Source organism: Macaca thibetana, chromosome 9, assembly GCF_024542745.1.
Source record: "Macaca thibetana thibetana isolate TM-01 chromosome 9, ASM2454274v1, whole genome shotgun sequence".
In the NCBI taxonomy this organism is placed as follows: domain Eukaryota; kingdom Metazoa; phylum Chordata; class Mammalia; order Primates; family Cercopithecidae; genus Macaca; species Macaca thibetana.
Genome location: NC_065586.1, coordinates 43,199,829 through 43,219,781, shown reverse-complemented (window position 1 = coordinate 43,219,781; position 19,953 = coordinate 43,199,829). Strand labels below are relative to the sequence as shown.

The 19,953-nt window shown below is 37.8% G+C and overlaps 2 protein-coding genes and 1 pseudogene across 6 annotated transcripts in view; 2 read left to right on the top strand and 1 right to left on the bottom strand.

Annotated features, from left to right (window-relative positions):
- The window catches only part of LOC126963224 (mitochondrial import inner membrane translocase subunit Tim23), a 901,060-nt gene that overhangs the window by 544,361 nt on the left and 336,746 nt on the right, over positions 1-19,953 (top strand). The gene's annotated exons all lie outside the window — the stretch shown is intronic.
- PARG (poly(ADP-ribose) glycohydrolase) overlaps positions 1-19,953 on the bottom strand; it is a 138,440-nt gene that overhangs the window by 87,929 nt on the left and 30,558 nt on the right. For all 5 annotated transcript variants that reach the window (XM_050805313.1, XM_050805311.1, XM_050805312.1 and 2 more), the window contains one exon: positions 17,050-17,124. In XM_050805313.1, the coding sequence (XP_050661270.1) occupies positions 17,050-17,124 (75 nt within the window). The remainder of the gene's footprint in view (positions 1-17,049; positions 17,125-19,953) is intronic.
- Positions 10,695-11,027, top strand: LOC126963228 (60S ribosomal protein L35a-like; annotated as a pseudogene).

Genomic DNA, 19,953 nt, shown 5'->3' with positions numbered 1-19,953 from the left:
ATTTCTGAAGGCTCATGAAAGTCTGACAGGCCAGCCACAGGGTGATCTCTCATGTGTATCGCCCATGACAATTATGGCTTCAATAAAAACTCCATTTTTAATAAACTCCAATTGGTTTTCAGGAAATAGCCAGGCTAACATGTTCATATTTAAGAAGGCGTATTTCACCAATTAGCAGCTAACTAGTTGATAGACCTAAATAAGACTGTACACGGAGAGGTACAAAATCAATGTGGTAGCAGAGGGCAAGGTGACGTAAAAGGCTGAGTCCAGGAGTCAGCTGTGGTGACACATACAAAGGGCTGTGCTGAGGATCACCCTGTCCCTCTACTTTCTTTTGGTTTGATTTGGTTTTCCTCTTCAAACAGCTATTAAGAGTCTCCCTATGAATTTTCAAAATGTTTATGACTCAAATCTGGGAAATGCTGATAACAATCACAGCTCATTATAAGCATTTGAAATTATTTGCCCTAATGATAGATAAATGAGATATACCGAGTTTTTAGAGTATCCTGTAATTCACACTGGAAATAACCAGAGGTTGTCCTTATATTAATTTAACAGTTGCTTAATATCAAATAATCGGGCTGCTATACACTTTGATTCCTCCCCATCAAGGATTGCCAGCAGAAGGGGGAAAAGAGGAAAAGAAGTGCTAAGCAATGAAATCTCCTTTCATTCTTAGTCTCCACTCCTAGGCCCAGCTCTTATCAGCTAGTGTGGGAAAAAGGAGGAGGAATGAAAGGAGAAAGAGTCCTCCTGCCAATCCTCACCACAAACCTACTTCCAATCTCTCCTAAGCACTGGTGTTTTTCTAATGACAGAACTCTGCATTAGTTTTTCACTTCAGAAAACAAGCCATCAGAGGCTTAAAATTCACAGGCTTTCTGGATGTGGTGGAAATTTCACCATCATGACTCCTAATTCCAAATAATTAACAACTAGTCTGGGAACACAATCAGTTTAGGAAGAATATCTTCATCTAATTCTTGAAACAAAATATGCCTCTAATCAAAAACAGTCACACTATTTTCCTACACAAACTTCATTAAACACGAAGAACAGAATTGTGTAGGTTTATAAAACATGAAGGAAGCTCTTCTTTAAACAGTGTTTATCGCACAATCATTATCTATTTTCACACTAATAATAAACAGCAGAATTCTTACCTTAGAAAAGACCAAACATAAAAATATACCCTCATTATCCTATGCCTCCAAAGAATTTACTTCTCAGTACTATTATGGTAAATGATTATTCCACACTGGAAATAAACCCACACTGGCACAAGACACTCTGACAGGTCTTTCCTATCTCTCACTTCTATTACTGTATGACTACGAGGCCATATCCATCAATCACTTTTGTAAACACCACCAAACCACATTGCTATTATGTTCAAGCCAATGGATACTTTCAATACCATATAGTCACACTATTATCCATCTTTATAGACAGGCAATCAAACTCAACATGACAAAATTTCAGAGAAACAGCTAATGGTGATGTAAGTTTTCTAGCCCTAGAAGTAAAATGGATGTAATCTGTCCAAGAAATACAGGTGAGCAATAACTTCAATCTTTTTTTATAGTTTATACTTTTAAATAATTAGCAGGTTTTTTGAACTCTAAGAAGTACTTTGAAAAATACTTATTTTTAAGTAATATATTTTTTTAAGAGATGGGGGTCTCACTTTTGTCACCCAGGCTGGAGTGCACTGGTGCGATCATAGTTCACTGCTGCCTCGAACTCCTGGGCTCAAGGGATCCTCCTGCCTTGGCCTCCCAAGTAGCTGGGACTACAGATGTATGCTACCACACCCAGCTAATTTTTAAAAAAAATTTTGTAGCGATGGGGTCTCACCATCTTGCCCCGGCTGGTCTTGCACTCCTGGGTTCAAGCGATCATCCCACATCAGCCTCCCAAAGTGCTAGAATTACAAGCACGAACCACCAAGCCCAGACTTAAGTAATTTTTAAGGTAGTTCAATGACAGCTTAGCACACTCACAGCATTATAAAATGTGCCATGCAAATCAAGTAACATACATACATACATATTATAGTGCTTAATTCTTAATTTAATTATTAAATTATCCAGTATGAAATAATAATATTATAGTCTGAACTTCACTCTTATTAAGGATGAAACAAAACTAATTTTCCTAAAAGGCTTGAGGACACTCTGTGGAAGCGCACTCTTTGGAGAAAGAACAAAAATGCTAATTACATTAGTAGTTAAAACAAATGCTATTACAATGAAAAGATCTTTTTAAAAAATGGACAAGTTCTACTGAACAACTCAATTATTTGAAGTAATATCCAATTTTAAAAAATTCAGGCCGGGCACAGTGGCTTACGCCTGTAATCCCAGCACTTTGGGAGGCCAAGGCGGGCGGATAACAAGATCAGGAGATCAAGACCATCCTGGCTAAACACGGTGAAACCCCGTCTCTAATAAAAAAAAAATACAAAAAATTAGCTGGGCGTGGCAGCAGGCGCCTGTAGTCCCAGCTGCTCGGGAGACTAAGGCAGGAGAATGGTGTCGACCCGGGAGGCAGAGCTTGCAGTGAGCAGAGACTGTGCACCACTGCACTCCAGTCTGGGCGAGACAGCGAGACTCCGTCTCAAAAAAAAAAAAAAAATTCAAAACGCAGTCAAAGAATGTTGAGAAATCTCAGAAGTTCCCTGTAAGCAGGTTTCCATGTAGAAAGATAATGTCAGATGCAGAAGGATCCTTAGGGATGACCTAGTACATTGCTATCCAATCTAACTTTCTGCAGTGATGAAAATGTTCTATATCTGTGCTGTCCAGGATGGCAGCCACCAGCCACATGTGGCTACTGTGACTGAAGAACTGAATTTTAAATTTTATTTCATTTTAATTAATTTCCATTTAAATAGCCATATATGGATAGTAGCTACTGTTTGGACTCCACAGATATAGGCTTTCTTGCTATACCACTCCAATGAAATAGTCACCAGGGCAACCAAAAGAAGATTCAACGGTTTTCAGACATATGTAGATACAACTACAGATTACTAAATCTGTAGCTTTTTGTTTAGAGGTTTTAAAATACACCTAATTTTATTCAACTGCATCAGGCTACTTTTGGTAACCCCAATTCATTTTAAAAGAAGGATGAAAATGGTCAAATATTCCTCTTGAAATAATTTTGGTTTTATAGCCTATAAAATAATGAAGTCATATAAGGACCAATGTGGCACGTAGTTACATCACATAAAACATTAAGAGGTCAGGTTCAATCTATCATCTGGTGCATTCATACTCCTTTTGCATGTAGGGAATTAAAGAGGTAAATGGGCCCCTGAAGTGTGAAGTTACAGAGCTCAGAAATCCAAGAAAGAGAACAGCCTCTCCTTTCTACTGAATTCTAGTCATATGTTGCTACTTAGTCCAAACACATATTGAACACCCACTTTGTCCAGGGCATTAGATTGAGCACTGTGAAAAATAAATACCAAGACAAACAATACAAGGTGTCTGTCCTCTAGAAACTTACTACTTTTTAGGGTAAAAATGCTACACAACAACTATAAAGCCTGGGCACAGTGGTTCATGCCTGTAATCTCAGCACTCTGGGAGGCCAAAGCAGGAGGATCACTTAAAGCCAAGAGTTTAAGACCAGCTTGGGCAACATAGTGAGACATAGTCTCACTCTGCCACCAGACTGGAGTGCAGTGGTGCAATCTCGGCTCACTGCAACCTCTGCCTCCTGGGTTCAAGTGATTCTCCCACCTCAGCCTCCAGAGTAGCTGGAACTTACACGCCACTACACCCAGCTAATTTTTGTATTTTTAGTAGAGATGGGGTTTCACCATGTTAGTCAGGATGGTCTTGATCTCTTGACCTCATGATCTGCCTGCCTCAGCCTCCCAAAGTGCTGGGATTATAGGCGTGAGCCACCGCGCCTGGCCAAAAAAATTTTTTACTTAGGTAGGTGTGGTGGTGTGGACCTATAGTCCCAGCTACTCTGGAAGCTGAGGTGGGAGGTTCTTGCTTAAGCCTAGGAATTTGAAGTTGCCATGATCATGTCACTGCACTCCAGCCTAGAGGACACAGTGAAACCCTGTCTCTGGAAAAAAAATAAATTAAAAAGCTATAATAAAGGTTATGCATACTGGCCTTACCTTTTCTCTCTTCCAATCACCAGTCACAAATGGTCAACTATCACCTTACACAAATAATTCCTAAATCTCTCAGTAAGCGATTGTGGTTCAAAGCCCACATTTCTGTGTGCTGGACTACTCTCCCTGAATATCCTGAACTCAGTTCAAGAAACATTAACTGTACATCAGCCATGAGCTAGAAAATACTAAGACACCCTGGAGAAATTGGGCCTCACAAATATTCAGACATTTCATGGCTATATGATGCCTAACGTTAACAAGCACATGGAGGTGTGCACAGGTACTACTGTGAGCACACAGAGGAGTTTTTAGTAGAGGCTGAGAGGACAAAAAAGGATACTCAGAGGAGATAAAAACTGAGCTGAGTCTTGAAGGCTGGATTAAGAAGCAAGCAAACACCATGACAGAGAACCACAAGTAATTTAGAGTCATTAGACCATCAGGTTTGGAGCAGGAAAAGTGGCATGAAATGATGCTGGAGAGGTGGGCAGAAGCAAGGTCATGGAATGCCATAAATATCACCAATAAAGCTGAAAAGAGATGAAATGCCATGGAAGGTTTTAAGATCTATGCTTCAGAGAGATCATTGTGTGTGAGCAGCATGAAGGATGGATTTGAAGGGACCAACTGCACACAGGGGTCGGCTAGGTGACTGTTACAACATACTAGCTGAGTCACGACAATGGTATGGAGGAGACAAGTATAACAGAAATAGAGGCGAGACTCAAGAAGTATTTAGGAAGTAAAATTATGACATCATACTATAAAATGAGGAAATGGTAGATCAGCAGAAAAAGGTGGCTGAGGCAGAACAGGGCAGTTAGGATGGTGAACCAGTTCTGGCTTGAGTGAATGAATAGATAAATGGTGGAACCATTCACTGACAGAATTTGGAGAGTGGCCACAAGGCTAGTTTTAGGTACTTGTGGAATATCCAGGTGAATAAATCTAATAGTCAATTAGAAGCTGGCAGAGAGAAAGAGCAGAAGAAAAAAGATTTGCGCATAACCTGCATTAAGTGATATTGAAAGTTCTCACTATGTTAAGTGCTAGGAACATAACAAAGAACAAATCACAGCCTTGTACAAGGAAGCTTATAGAAGATGACTGTAAAACGTCAATTATAGAACTCTTTTTTTTTTTTTTTTTTTGAGACGGAGTCTCGCTCTGTCGCCCAGGCTGGAGTGCAGTGGCGCGATCTCGGCTCACTGCAAGCTCCGCCTCCCGGGTTCACGCCATTCTCCTGCCTCAGCCTCCCGAGTAGCTGGGACTACAGGCGCCCACAACCGCGCCCGGCTAATTTTTTGTATTTTTAGTAGAGACGGGGTTTCACCGTGGTCTCGATCTCCTGACCTTGTGATCCGCCCGCCTCGGCCTCCCAAAGTGCTGGGATTATAGGCGTGAGCCACCGCGCCCGGCCTAAAACGTCAATTATAGAACTCTGAGTGGTAATGATGTACCAATGCAGGTTCATCAATTGTAGCAAATGCACTATTCTAGTGGAGAATGTTGACAATGGGGGAGGGTGTGCATGCCTGGAAGTGGGGGATATATGGGAAATCTGTGTATTTTGCTGTGAATCTAAAACTGCTCTAAAAAAAGAAAGTCTAGGTCGGGTGTGATAGCTCATGCCTGTAATTCCAGCACTTTGGGAAGCCCAACGCAGGCGGATCACCTGAGGTCAGGGGTTTGAGACCAGCCTGGCCAACATGGCTAAACACCATCTCTACTAAAAATATAAAAATTAGCCAGGCAAGGTGGTGCACACTTATAATACTCAGGAGGCTGAGGCAGGAGAATCGCTTGAACCCAGGAGGCGGAGGTTGCAGTGAGACGAGATTGTGCCACTGTACTCCAACCGAGACGTCTCAGAAAAAAAAAAACAAAACCAAAACAGTCAATTGCAGAAGTGATAGTCATGCTGAATACTAAAAGTCAAGCAAGCACTAACCAGGCAGCAGGGAAAGAGGGTCAAGGCCAGAAAAGATACAGTGACATATGTATCCTAAAGTATAACTGTTTTGGACATGCTGCCCTTGAGGAATGGAGTAAGACTAGCTTTTCCTTTGAGATAACAAGAAAGAGAAGCATAAAGTATGTTGAAACCCTTAAAATGAAGAAACTGAAAGCATTTACCTTTTAGATGTCCTCAAATCTCTCCAAGAGGTATGAAGTAGGAGCAGACGGATAGTGGAATGTCAGTAAACATTAGAAAACAATGAAAATGTTTGGAATCCTAGAGTAATGAGGAAATATATGAAAGATGGCAACAGGAAACAAAGGCCTACTTAAGATTGAATAACATGAACTCTTAGCAAGGCCTATCAGTAAGATTTATTATTCCCTCTCTCCTCTCTCCCTTTATTTCTTCCTCCTTCCCTCCCTTCCCCATTACAACTGTGTTGTGCAAAGTGTGCTCCATGGAATACTTGCTACAAAGGAAGTCAAAAGCTGTTACACGGAAGCTGTTTATAAATAAGCTTGGAAAAAAAAAAGGGTTTAATTAAATAAAGCCAAGCATGTTTCTTTACTGTAAGACTCCTCAGAGCTATTCCCAGAAGGAGGATATAATACGCAGTACATTCCCCCATCTTAACCATTAACCCTTTACTCATGAAGTGTTAATATTTGCATAATACAACCTAGGACACAGTGGACCAGAAGAAAAGGGATGAAAGCAGTGGAGACTCAAAAAACAGAAAGCACAGTAGGAATAAGGGAATAGAAAACTAGGAGGCTGTGGTGGGAGAAGAATTATGAGTTCATGACTTCAGAGAAGGAGCTGGCTCAGGGGATAACCAGGTCCAAGCTCTGGTCATTTGTGGTCACATGAGTTAATAAAGTAGGTCTCACACTCAGACTTGGGTGTGACTAGTAAATGGTTCATCAACATGAATATCAACTGAAACGAAGTTGCCCAAGGTGATGCCTAGTAACAGGAGAGAGGAAAAGAGGTGTCAAAGATGGGCAGATAACAAGAATGGGAAGAGGGAGTACAACCAGATGGCAAAGGATTCAAAGGAACGAAGACTGTTGGAAGCTGGTAGGTGCGCTCCCTGAGACTGTGCTGTTGCTGCCTTTTTTTTTTTCCTAGTAGAAACAGGGGTTCACCATGTTGGTCAGGCTGGTCTCAAACTTCTGACCTCAAGTGATCTGTCTGCCTCAGCCTCCCAAAGTATTGAGATTACAGGCGTGAGCCACATGCCCAGCCATGTGGTTCTAAATGATGCCAGATCTAAGGCTATGGGCCATTAAGGCCACCTTTTGCTAGAAGGTTTTCCTCTTCTTTCTACTTTTAATTCAAGTCTTTGAACTTACCAGGCCTCCCTAGCTTTACTCAATTAGTTTTTACAATGAATCTTCCCCTTTCCCTAGCCATTTTCAACTGACCTAATGTTTGGGTAGTATGTTTAATCTGATTCAGCTTCTTTCCTAGGTGCGATGTCAAAGACCGACTGATGGCATGTGCCACGGCCCATAGATAAAAGTGAGATGTCACTTAGTTACTTAAACTCCCTAAACCTTGGTTTTCCATTCTTCATTTGTAAAACAGAAATATTAATAGTATCTAACTCATGAGGTGGTTGTTAGAATTAAATCAGATAAAGCATACTGCTGACACTATAGCTGGTACATAGAAAACTCTCAGTAATAAGCACTACCACCTCCATCGCCACAGATAACCAAATAAGATGATCCAGCAAACACAAAGGAGATATCTACAGGGAGGATCTTGTAGAAGGGTGAGTTTGAAATGAGACAGACCTATGCCTGCAACAGATAAAAGTGTCCAAGAGAAGTGATGCTGGAAAAGTCTGCAACTTAAGCAGCAGGCATGGAAGAAGGAAAGGATTACAAAGGGAGACAGGAGCCAACCACCAGGAAAGAGGCTATGCATATGGTTACTTAAGGCAGTGAGCAGTTCCAACATTACACTCCCAGTGGAAGATGCCGTTTCTTTATCTTAGAGCTAGGCTTCTCAGGACTGAGGCAGATTAGACCAAGAGCAAGACTTCAACATATATCACTTTGGAGTTCATTTGAAAATATTCTGTATTTCACTATGCTGGAAATGGCCCCTGTTGCAGACAATGTCTTTTTATAATGCTTTTCATGTAATCAAAGAGCATTTGTGGCAACACGGTACTATGTCACTCAGCTTACCAAAAACTTCTTTAACACACTGTATAAAGAAAAATTATTTCGCTAGCTTAGAATCTGACAGACCCTTGTACTTAATGATTACCTGTCATTATCATCACAATAAATCGAGGATGAGTATTTTTCTCTACTAGTACTAATAGTAAATAAGGAGAAAGACCATTGGCTCAGTCTTTGGTAAACCATAGCACCAACAGCACAGCACCCCCTCATATAAAAGGACCAATGGATCTATTTAGTCTTTGATGACCAAGTTTACCGCTTGTTTAAATAGGCTACACATTGAAACAGTACATAAATTTGAAAAACAAATCTAACGTCCTGTTTTCATTTACTCATTATTTCTACCTTCAGATAAAAATACTATAATAGTCCTTCCAGGGTTAAATATGAAATGTTACTTGTAGATAAAAATGTTCGAAGCATACTCAAAAAGACTACAGAATTTATTTTGATAGTAGGAACATAAGAAGAATAAATGTAAATTAATTTAACAGGAATTATAAATCAAGGCATCATGTTGAACTGTGTTAATAAAATACAAACAAAACAAAACCCAAAACACTTCAGAGCTAGCTGATAAAGAGAGACACAAATCACGGGCAAGATTAAAACATAAAATTATTTTCACTCGTCTAACAGTAGATTTTTGGATAATGAAATCAACACCACAGCAACATTTAAAAGGAATACATTCTACTGCTATTTGATCCAAATGAAGGGTTAGAGTTATAGGACAAACTAAGTACTAGCTTAATTTAATTATTAGAATGTAAGAGAAAGTCCACTGAATGAATTTTCACTTTTGAGTATCTATAACTTCTAACCACTTTGTCCACCACATAACTACAATCCAGATAGTGTTTTGCAAAAACAAAATAACAACTCTAACTTCATCAGTGATCTAGTGCATAGAGTGCTCAACTAAGACTGATATTCCATGGTAACTCTTCAAGTTTATAAAAGCAAAGTGCCTTGTTCCAAATGGAGTAATCTGTCCTTTGGGATATGCACTATTTAGATATCATAAATATCAGACTCTCAACATATGTCCCAATTCAAAAGCACACATTACCCAAACCAGGGAGAGAAATTCCACATATTCCATACAAATCTAAAAGTCACAATTCATCTGTTTCAATACTTTAGTGACTCTGATTAGCTCCCTTTTGGCTCCTATAGTTCTTATGAATTAAATTGAGCTGTAAAGTAATGCAGACCTTATGATTCCAGAGACTGTGAGTCACCAAGGGAAGAGGTCCAAAAAGGTTAAATTTCCACTGAACTCCAAATCAGAGGTTCGAAAGCTAGAGAGATAAAGACATTAGCTGTAGTCTTATGGAACATTCAAGGCTGCTTTCATTTGATTAGGAGTTTGGTACAGGCTCTTTGTGACAAATATAACAAACACATTTCATATTTTTTAAGCTTTGAAGAAAATCCCAGAAAACAGATTATCTATGAAGAATGTTAAATCAATCTAAGTAATAATGTGTTTCTATACATTCAGAAACTTACTTCGGTGTTATCAAAAAAAACCAAACCAAACCAAAACAAAAAATGACCACCAAAAGGCTATCACGGAAGGAGGCCACATTCCTTCAGTTACTGAAAAACGAAATCTGTTGTGATTTAAAATGGTAGTTACAACAATTTGCTGCCTTAGGTAAGCTTTTCCCAAACTATTCTAAAGAGCACTAACCCTCCAAGAAATGTTTATAGATAGTCTGGGGATAAAGGGGTGGAGAGAGGAGGAATGAAGAGAGAAGAAAGAAAAATCCTCTAACAACATTTTTGTTCTAAAATTTTTAATACACAAAAATACTGAGTATATTTGATACAGTTATAATTACCATGAGATAAGCTACTCATAATAGCATGCCACACCTCAGAAAGCCAGGATGTTCACAGTATACCACATATGCATGAATGCATTGATGCTCAAGTGATGCATAAACATACAACTATTGTGTTTTACGTTATTGAATCATAGCTGATTTGTGCTATGATTTTTGCCTAATAATTTCAACATATATTTTAACTTTTTATTACATAATAGACATAAATCAAAACTTAATTTCTTCCAGCCATTACTCTGTGTCCATGAAATAACTTTTTTGTAATCTGTTTTAATACAAGTTTATGTTCCTTTTTCTGAGTTTCTACTGATGCTCTGCCAATACATTATAATTTTTAAAGTTTTCCATAATCACAAGTTCAAAAACTGTTATTTTAGTTAAACACAGGTATAATAATACATGCCTCAATTTTGGAGACAATGAATTATGTTGTACCTGTTTTTAAAATTTTAAATGGCCTTTCTCTTTCTGCCAACTTGGAGCCTGTGGAGGCCTGCTGGGAACAGGACTTCTAAAAAGCAAATATGTCTGGAAGGCTATGGTCCAAGGCCATTTTTGCTGAGTATAAGTGGAGTCTCCAGAACCAAAGAGAGCACACAGCTCTTTTTAAAATTGAAGGTGTTTATGCCCAAAATGAAACAGAATTCTATTTGGGCATAAGACGTGCTTATGTATACAAAGCAAAGAACAACAAAGTGACTCCTGGTGGCAAACCAAACAAAACCAGAGTAATCTATGGAAAGGTAACTTGGTGCCAGGGAAAGAGTGGCATGGTTCACGCCAAATTCTGAAGCAATCTTCCTGCTAAGGCCATTGGACACAGAATCTGTGTGATGTTGTACCTCTCAAGGATTTAAACTAATGAAAAGTAAATAAATAAAAGTGGATTTGTGCTCTTGAAAAAAAAAACTAAAAAAAAATTTAAATGATAGAGAGTTCTGAAGAAAAAGATAGCTTAGACATAACATGATGAATTTGATTTGCATCATTCAAAACTCAATATTATGTCCCATTTACCTTTTAAATTAAGTAGCACATAAACAAAAATGCAAGTTCAATACTAATAGAATTACACACTCTTATTTACAGTGATAGAGGCTTTAAACAGTCTTTCTCTGACAAGTTATAGGACAAGAGCTCATAGGAGAATGCATAGTCAATATTTTAGTAACGATAGCGAACACAAAAGATGCAGAATTTCTAAGTTGCAATAATCTATTTTGTATGTATGATTTGAAGTGAAGACTTTATGCTATATATGTATATTTAAATTGTGGTTTACAAACAGAAATATATTACTAGCCTCATCACAGCAACAAAATCATTCTAAAGTCTAGGTTTTTCATTTTTTACTTTTAAATGTCCTGTCATTCCTGTACTCCTCTCTCTCACTCTCCACCTTTACCAGCCACAGATGCAAAAAACAAAAGCAAAACCAAAACCACTCATTTTGTTATTTATGATAGCCTTCATGGAAAAACCAATGGAAGGATGAAACGAAAGGCATATACATTTCTATCTTTTCAATTCCAGACATAAAACTCAACACAGAAAGGAAGATGAAACAGTCACTAAAATCCTTAGGCTTCCTTTCAACAATTAATCCATTTTCTTAAGAAGTTTGCTACATACATCAATTGCAGATTTAAAGCTCTTTAGTTTAACATTTTATACTTATTGTGAAATATTCAAAAAGTATATAAAAATATATATGTATAGTCTAATGAATAAATATAAAGCAAACATCCAAGTCCAGAAATAGAAGCCAACATCACAGAAATAGAAGAAACCCCCTTAAAAATATATCCCCCATGCTCTTCTTCAGTTACTACAGCTTTAATGTAAGTTTCACAAGTTAATACACTACGAATGAAATGAAACAGTGCCACAGGTGTTGTAAAAGAGGAGTATTTGGCTGGGCACTGTGGCTCATGCCTGTAATCCCAGCACTTTGGGAGGCCAAGGTGGGTGGATCACCTGAGGTCAGGAGTTTGAGACCAGCTTTACCAATATGGTGAAACCCTATCTCTACTAAAAATACAAAAATTAGCCTGGCGTGGTGGCAGGTGCCTGTAATCCCAGCTACTCAGGAGGCTGAGGGGGTGGAGTCGCTTAAACCTGAGATGCAGAAGTTGCAGTGGGCCGAGATTGTGCCACTCCACTCCAGCCTGAGTGACAGAGGGAGACTGTCTCAAAAACAATAAAAGAGAAGTATTTAAAAATTCCTCCAAGATGCATTGATAGAGGCCTTTTCTAACACATAGAACATTTTGTCCAACTTTCCAGTGAAAAATGCCAGGAGTAAGTATATTGATTCATTTAGAATATAAATTACAGAAGTGTTTGAATTTAATTTTGTGGAACACCACACAGGAGGGCCATAAAACACAGATTGTGTGTTTGTAGCACTTCCAGCAGCTGGCAGTGAGGAAGACCAATATTACCCCTGAAGATGCAGAAAATACTAAATAACAGCCATTTTGACTCAGTAGCACCTAAATATATAAATATAAATAACAAATTAACAGATTGCTCTCTGTGATCTTTGCCGGTTTCTAAAAAAATAACAAAAGCTGAGGTACTACTCCTTACTTCCATTCCTGTAGAGGTGCTCACACACCAGGGTGGGCTTCTGGGCCCCTTATCTCTAGTGCTAGAGACCAGAATGTAGGTAATTACAGTACCATGGATTCACAATGACTGTTGATATAAACTCCTCTTGTTGTAAGGTAGTTTGAGTTACAAAATCCTTTACTTACTGAATTAATCAAAGAAAGGTTTTAAGGAGATAAATATCAACGGCCTCAAAATAAACGTAACTGCAAAATATTAATCTTAATATGATGTGAAATTATTTTCCTTAATAAAACAAGCCACTCAGAGTTCAATGTCACATTTAAGTAAAGAATTTCCAAATTCTGAATGGGAGCAGCCACTCACACCTGTAATCCCAACACTTTGGGAGGCCGAGGTGTGCAGATCACTTGAAGTCAGGAGTTCGAGACCAGCCTGGCCAATATAGTGAAACCCTGTCTCTACTAAAAATCCAAAAATTAGCCAGGCGTGGTGGTGCATGCCTGTAGTCCCAGCTACTCAGGAGGCTGAGGCACGAGAATTGCTTGAATCTGGGAGGTGGAGGTTACAGTGAGCCGAGATCGTGCCACTGCACTCCAGCCTGGGCGACAGAGTGAGACACTGTCTCAAAACAACAAAAAATTAAAAAATAAAAACTGAAAAAAAATTGCCAAACCCTGCTAATAAACAATGTTTAAGAACCCTTAGTTTAAGGCCGAGTACGGTGGCTCCAGCCTGTAATCCCAGCACTTTGGGAGGCTGAGGAGGGAGGATCATGAGGTCAAGAGATTGAGACCATGATGGCCAACATGGTGAAACCCCGTCTCTAATGAAAATACAAAAAATTAGCTGGGCATGGTGGCGCACGTCTGTAGTCCCAGCTACTTGGGAGGCTGAGGTAGGCGAATGGCTTGAACCCAGGAGGGGGAAGTTGCAGTGAGCCAAGATTATGCCACTGCATTCCAGCCTGGTGACAGAGCTAGAATCCATCTCAAAAAAAAAAAAAAGAACCCTTTATAGGCCAGGCAGAGTGGCTCATGCCTATAATCCCAGCACTTTGGGAGGCTGAGGAACGAAGATTGCTTCAGTCCAAGAGTTCAAGACCAGCCTGGGTAACAATGGTGAAAAATCATCTCTACAGAAATCTGTATAAAGACAATTTTGGGTAACAATCTAAGTAACAATGGTGAAAAATCTGTCTCTACAAAAAAATACAAAAAACTAGCCAGGTGTGATAGCACATGCCTGTAGTGCCAGCTACACGGGAGGCTAAAGTGGGAGGATATATATAGCCCGGGAGGTTGAGGCTGCAGTGAGCTGTGACAGCACCACTGCACTATAGCCTGGCTTTAAATTAAAAAAAAAAAAAAAAAAAAAAGAACCCTTTATAAACAAGCCTTCCTACTGCAGAACAAGACACTGAAAATGCAAATCAAATATAATTTATTTGTTTCCCTTGCACTAAAAACCTTTGCTTCCACCAATCCCACCTGCATATATGTCTGACACTTACTTCTCACTAACCACTGCAAGCATGGGCAATGTTGTCCCTGTGGGTCACGACTTGGTAAAGTTCTAGAATAATATCTGGAGATTTGATGGATAGAAAAATACACAAGTGTATTAAACATCCAAGGTATTTTGTTAAGTATACAATAATGACAGAATAGCAAACAATCACAGGGAGAACCACCTTCAAATCTCTAGATAGGCTTTATACAAATTTCCTCAAATCTCTAACAAACACAGGAGTGGATGAGCAGACAATTTATCAATTTGATGGAATATTGCTGCAACCATTAAGGCTAACCATTATAAAGTTATATATCACAGAAGATTTTATAATACAGCATAAATTTTAAACATACATTTATATCTAGCTATAAGACATCATATATATATGGGCAAAGACTTAAAGAATACAATAAGAAATGAATACTTAGTGTAGTTGTAGGGACTTCTCCAACCCTCCATATGTTTACAAAGTAAATGCAAATCAGAAGGTCTGGTTGGGAGCGGTGGCTCACACCTGTAATCCCAGCACTTTGGGAGGCCGAGGTGGGTGGATCACTTAAGGTCAGGAATTTGGGACCAGCCTCACCAACATGGTGAAAACCCATCTCTACTAAAAATACAAAAATTAGCCGGGCAACGTGGCGGGCACCTGTAATCCCAGCTACTTGGGAGATTGAGGCAAGAGAATTGCTTGAACCCGCAAGGCGGAAATTGCAGTGAGCTGAGATTGTGCCGCTGCACTCCAGCCTGGGTGACAGATGAGATTCCATCTCATAAAAAAATAAGTAAGTAAGTATCAGGAGGTCGAAAATGCAAGGACTCTTCTCTCTAAAGAACTGTAAAACTATCATCAGCACCTGAGTAATCATTTCATATTTATGATCTACACTAAACACACCAAAACTTGCTATCTATTACCCGTTTCAGGCATGCTTCTGGGCAAGGTCACCAGATAAAGGGGAAACAAGGTCCTGTCTGAGTATTCTGATTAAGAAGAGAGAAAAAAATGACTACTCCATAGCAAGGTGACAGAGGTATTGTAACCAATGGCATGTTTTACTGCCATCTCAAGGTATCAAATTATACATTACTTCTTACCCCAATTAACCACTATATCCAATTTAAGCCCAGAAAGTTACAACACAAATGTTATGTCCTGATAACTTAAGTGACAAGGATAACGATTATATCAATTTGATCTACTTTTCATTGCATCAGATATTACATTGCTGTAACAGTGAAAGTCATTTAGATTCAAGGATATCTGAGATATCCAATTTCCAGACACAAGGATAAGGCTTTCATTATTTACTTTATGTCTGCCTTGCAAAAGCCATATAGGTCAAAAGCTCAGTAAGATAATCCTGAAATTACTGGTACTACCTTGAAATGCAGAATTAGTTTGGATTCTATTAACATGATGTAAGAATTGCCCTTAGCACCTAGGTTTGTTGCAGAAAGTAACAAATTAATCCTAAAACTCAGAGTGAAATGCAAAGAATCCAAAAATAGGCAAAACAAATTTGAAAAAAAAAACGAAGTTATAGGACACACACTTCCTGATTTTAAAATTTACCACAAAGCTATGGAACCAAGACTCTGTGGTACTGGCACAAGGATAGACACATAGATCAGTGGAGTAGAAATGAGAGGCCAGAAACAATCCTTACGTCAACTGATTTTGAAAAGGTGCCAACACAATTCAACCGGGGATAGAAGAGTCTTTTCAACAAATGGTGCTGGCACAACTTGTTATCCACATGCAAAATAATGAAGTTGAACTCCTACCTTATACCACATATGAAAATTAACTCAAAATGGATATTCACATGGAAAATAATAAAATTGGACCCCTAATTTACATTACATACAAAAATTAAATGGGCAATGGTCATAGTGTAAGAGCTAAAGCTATAAAATTCTTAGAAGAAACATAAATCTTCATGATCTTAGATTAGCTTCTTAAATATGATCCTGAAAACAGAAGAAAAAAATGATAAACTAGACTTCATCAAAATTAAAAATTTTTGAGCTTCAAAGTGTACCATCAAGAAAATGAAAAAGGAAAAAAAAACAAAAAATGGGAGAAAATATTTGAAACTCATATATCTGGTACGGAACCTGCATCTAAAATATATAAAGAATGCCTAAAATTCAATAATAAAGACAAAAAATTTGAATAGATATTTCTCCAAAGAAAATATACAAATGGCCAACAGATAAATGAAAAGACTCCCTCTGCTAATGGTACTGTGAAAGTGATATTCCTATCCACTACTGGCAGCATAGTAAATTGCTACAATTAATCTGTGGAAAAAGGATTTTATGGCAAAAGTTTTTAAAAGATTTTAAAACAAATGTTTTGTGCCCTTTGACTTAGTCATGTAATTTCTGGAAATCACCTAAAGAAACAATATCAAATATGGGAAAATATATATACATATATAATGATGTTGTCACAATGTAATTGGGGGTGAAACTGGATGCAACCTCTATGTTTGAGAATATGGGAACCATTATATTCTCAAAATCTAAGCATGGACTGTTATACATTCCTTGATAATGCTGATAATGGTATGAAAATATAACAGAAAATGTGTATTCTAAGAGACTAAAACAAAATTCAGTATTAACTCCTAATTATATTTATCTAAGACATATATATAACAGCAAATTTATAAAATTAAAAGATGATAATTATCTTAGTGTGGCTGAATTATGGGTATTCTTCTCAAACCTTCTTATAGAGTAGTCAATAATATTTTCATAAAGAAATAAGGATACTTTTACCTTATCCCAGAAATCGATCAAAGCTGTAAAGTCCCATTTCTTAGAATACGCCACATTGTATTTCAGAATAGCATCCTGTGGAAAATGCAGAAACAAAACGTCATGTTATGGACAAGTGAATGACCCATGAAGAGCCTGTCTCTTATGAACTACCTCCAGTACATTTCATAATGTTAGACAAGCTTCCTACAACCTCCCCCTGCTACTGATATGGACATCAGTAGCTACAGACAAACAGAATGAATACTAATTTATTAGTCACTTAAAAAAATGAGATTAGAAAGGTCAAGTAATAGGTGAAAAAACACAATTACACCCTAAAGCATGTGTTCTAAATAGGGTGATACACTCCAAATAGACAAAAACTGGATCTTGAGGGATAAAAAATGAACTTGGATATCACAATTGTTGGTGGTCCTTGAAAGCGTCACATTATATATACACAGAGATACATAGTGTATTTGTAGTATGAAAATTTCATGGGTCAGTTAATAGGGTTGAGATATAAATTTTTTTTGTAAAAAACAAAAAATAAAAATTTCATGGGACGAGATTAGGAAAAAATATTTAAAAATTGTCTTTTTTCCTTTACTATAAGGTATTTTTATACAATATATATAAATAATTATCTTCCTCTAGCAGTTCACATAAATTACACATTTATGTAGAATGAAAAGTCAAAATATGCCATCTACTGGTGTAGTTTTTAACTGTTTGAATAGGCAATACTATACATCTGGTTTCCGAGTCAGGTATGCATAAGACAATCCATTAGATGCGCAGAAAGAACAATTTATTTATAATTACCTTTTATCTCATCCTTTTAAATATCTACTTTGGTCTTATTTTATACTGTACATATTACATTAATAAAGTAAAAGATATGCAGAATTTATAAACAACTATTTATCTTGGTAATACACACTCAAAATTTTTTTTACTGAGGTACACAAGTCTGAAAACCACTGTTAGATTATTACTATAAATCTTTCAAATTTCATTATCATTGAATAAGTTTTAAAAAAATTAATACTCTGTCAAAGCTTCCTGAATAGTACTTCATGCCATACTAAGCATCTAGGTTAAAAGATGAGCCAACAAAATGTGTCTTATTTACTTGGAATCAAGGGACATCCAAGCTCCTTAAGAAAAGAAAAAGAAAAATCATCCATAAAATAAGATAGCAAGAAAGAGTCTTTATTTTTCGCTCACAAGCCATAACATAACATTTTCTATTAAGAATTAACAGATTTTAGGCTGGGTGTGGTGGCTCACGCCTGTAATCCCAGCAGTTTGGGAGGCCAAGGCAGGTGGATCACGAGGTCAGGAGATGGAGACCATCCTGGCCAACATGGTGAAACCCCGCCTCTACCAAAAACACAAAAACTAGCTGGGCATGGTGGTGTATGCTTGTAATTCCAGCTACTAGGGAGGCTGAGGCAGGAGCATCACTTGAATCAGGGAGTCAGATGTTGCAGTGAGCCGAGGTCACACCACTGCACTCCAGCTTGGGCAACAGAGTGAGACTCAGTCTCCAAAAAAAAAAAAAAAAAAAAAAAAGAATTAAGAGATTTTGGCCTGCACGGTGGCTCATAGCACACTTTGGGAGGGCGAGGTAGGTGGATCATTTGAGTCCAGGAGTTCGAGACTAGCGTGGGCAACATGACAAGACCCCTAGAAAAAAATACAAAAGTTAACCAGGCACGGTGGTGCATGCCTGTAGTCCCAGCTACTTGGGGGACTGAGGTGGGAGGATTGCCTGAGCCCAGGATGTTGAGGTTGCAGTGAGCCGAGATCGCACCACTGCACTCCAGCCTGGGTGACAGAGCAAGATCCTGTCTCAAAAAAAAAAAAAGAAAGAAAAAAAAAATGAAAAGATTTTAAGGATTTTTTTTTTCCAATCACTGGTATCTAATTTCAGAACCTCACAAAGTATTAAATAGAAATGTGTATCAATAGGTGAATGAATAAAAAATGCATATACTGGAGCAAACTACCAATATACTGAACAACACGGATGAATCTCAAAAATCTTCATTTTGAGGGAATGAAGCCAGATATACCTACTATGATTCCATTCATGCAGAATGTAACTATAGTGAAAAAGAACAGATTAGTAGTTGTCTGGGGCCAGAGCAGAAAGCGGAATGGACTGCAAAGTGGGGAGAGGAACCTTTGGGGATGATACAAACATTCTGTGTCTTGATTATAACGGAGCTTCATGGGTATGTGTAAATGTCAAAACTCATCAAATGACACACTTTAAAAGGATAAACTTTCTTATCCATACATTATTATTCCTCAAAGTTGGTAAGGAAAAACATTTTAAATAGCAATTGCATTCTAATTCTTCACTGTAATTCTCTAATTCTTTTAGTGTTTTATAATTAGCATTAAGCTCTGGCTCGTATTTATTTTCACTTCAGTCTTCAAGTCTCAAAAGTAGTCTATCATGAGGTCGCCTGTCATTAGAAAAACTGGATCCTACTCTGTACTCTTGAGTTATCAACTACTGAGTAAGTTCTTTTTAGTTCCTAATTCACAACAAGCACAAAAAATTCTTTATGTGCAAATTATCACACACATTATTTATATAAGTACTACTGTACTTACATGTAAAATCAACTTTTGAGGACACTATTACTTTTTAAAATTCCGAATGTCTCTAATCCCTCTAAATCCAACATCAAATGATATATAAACAGCAAAAAGATCATTATATTCAATTAGAGGGATTTAATGTTTCCCTCTTCCTCTCTCAAAGCATTCTTTCAGCGAAGGAAACAATTACCATAAGCAGATAGAAAAATATCTCGATGGATTACTCCGTTCTATTGAATCTACCATAAGAGAAACGCAAAAAGGAAATTCAGATTAAAGCAATTACCCTTTCCTGAAATAATC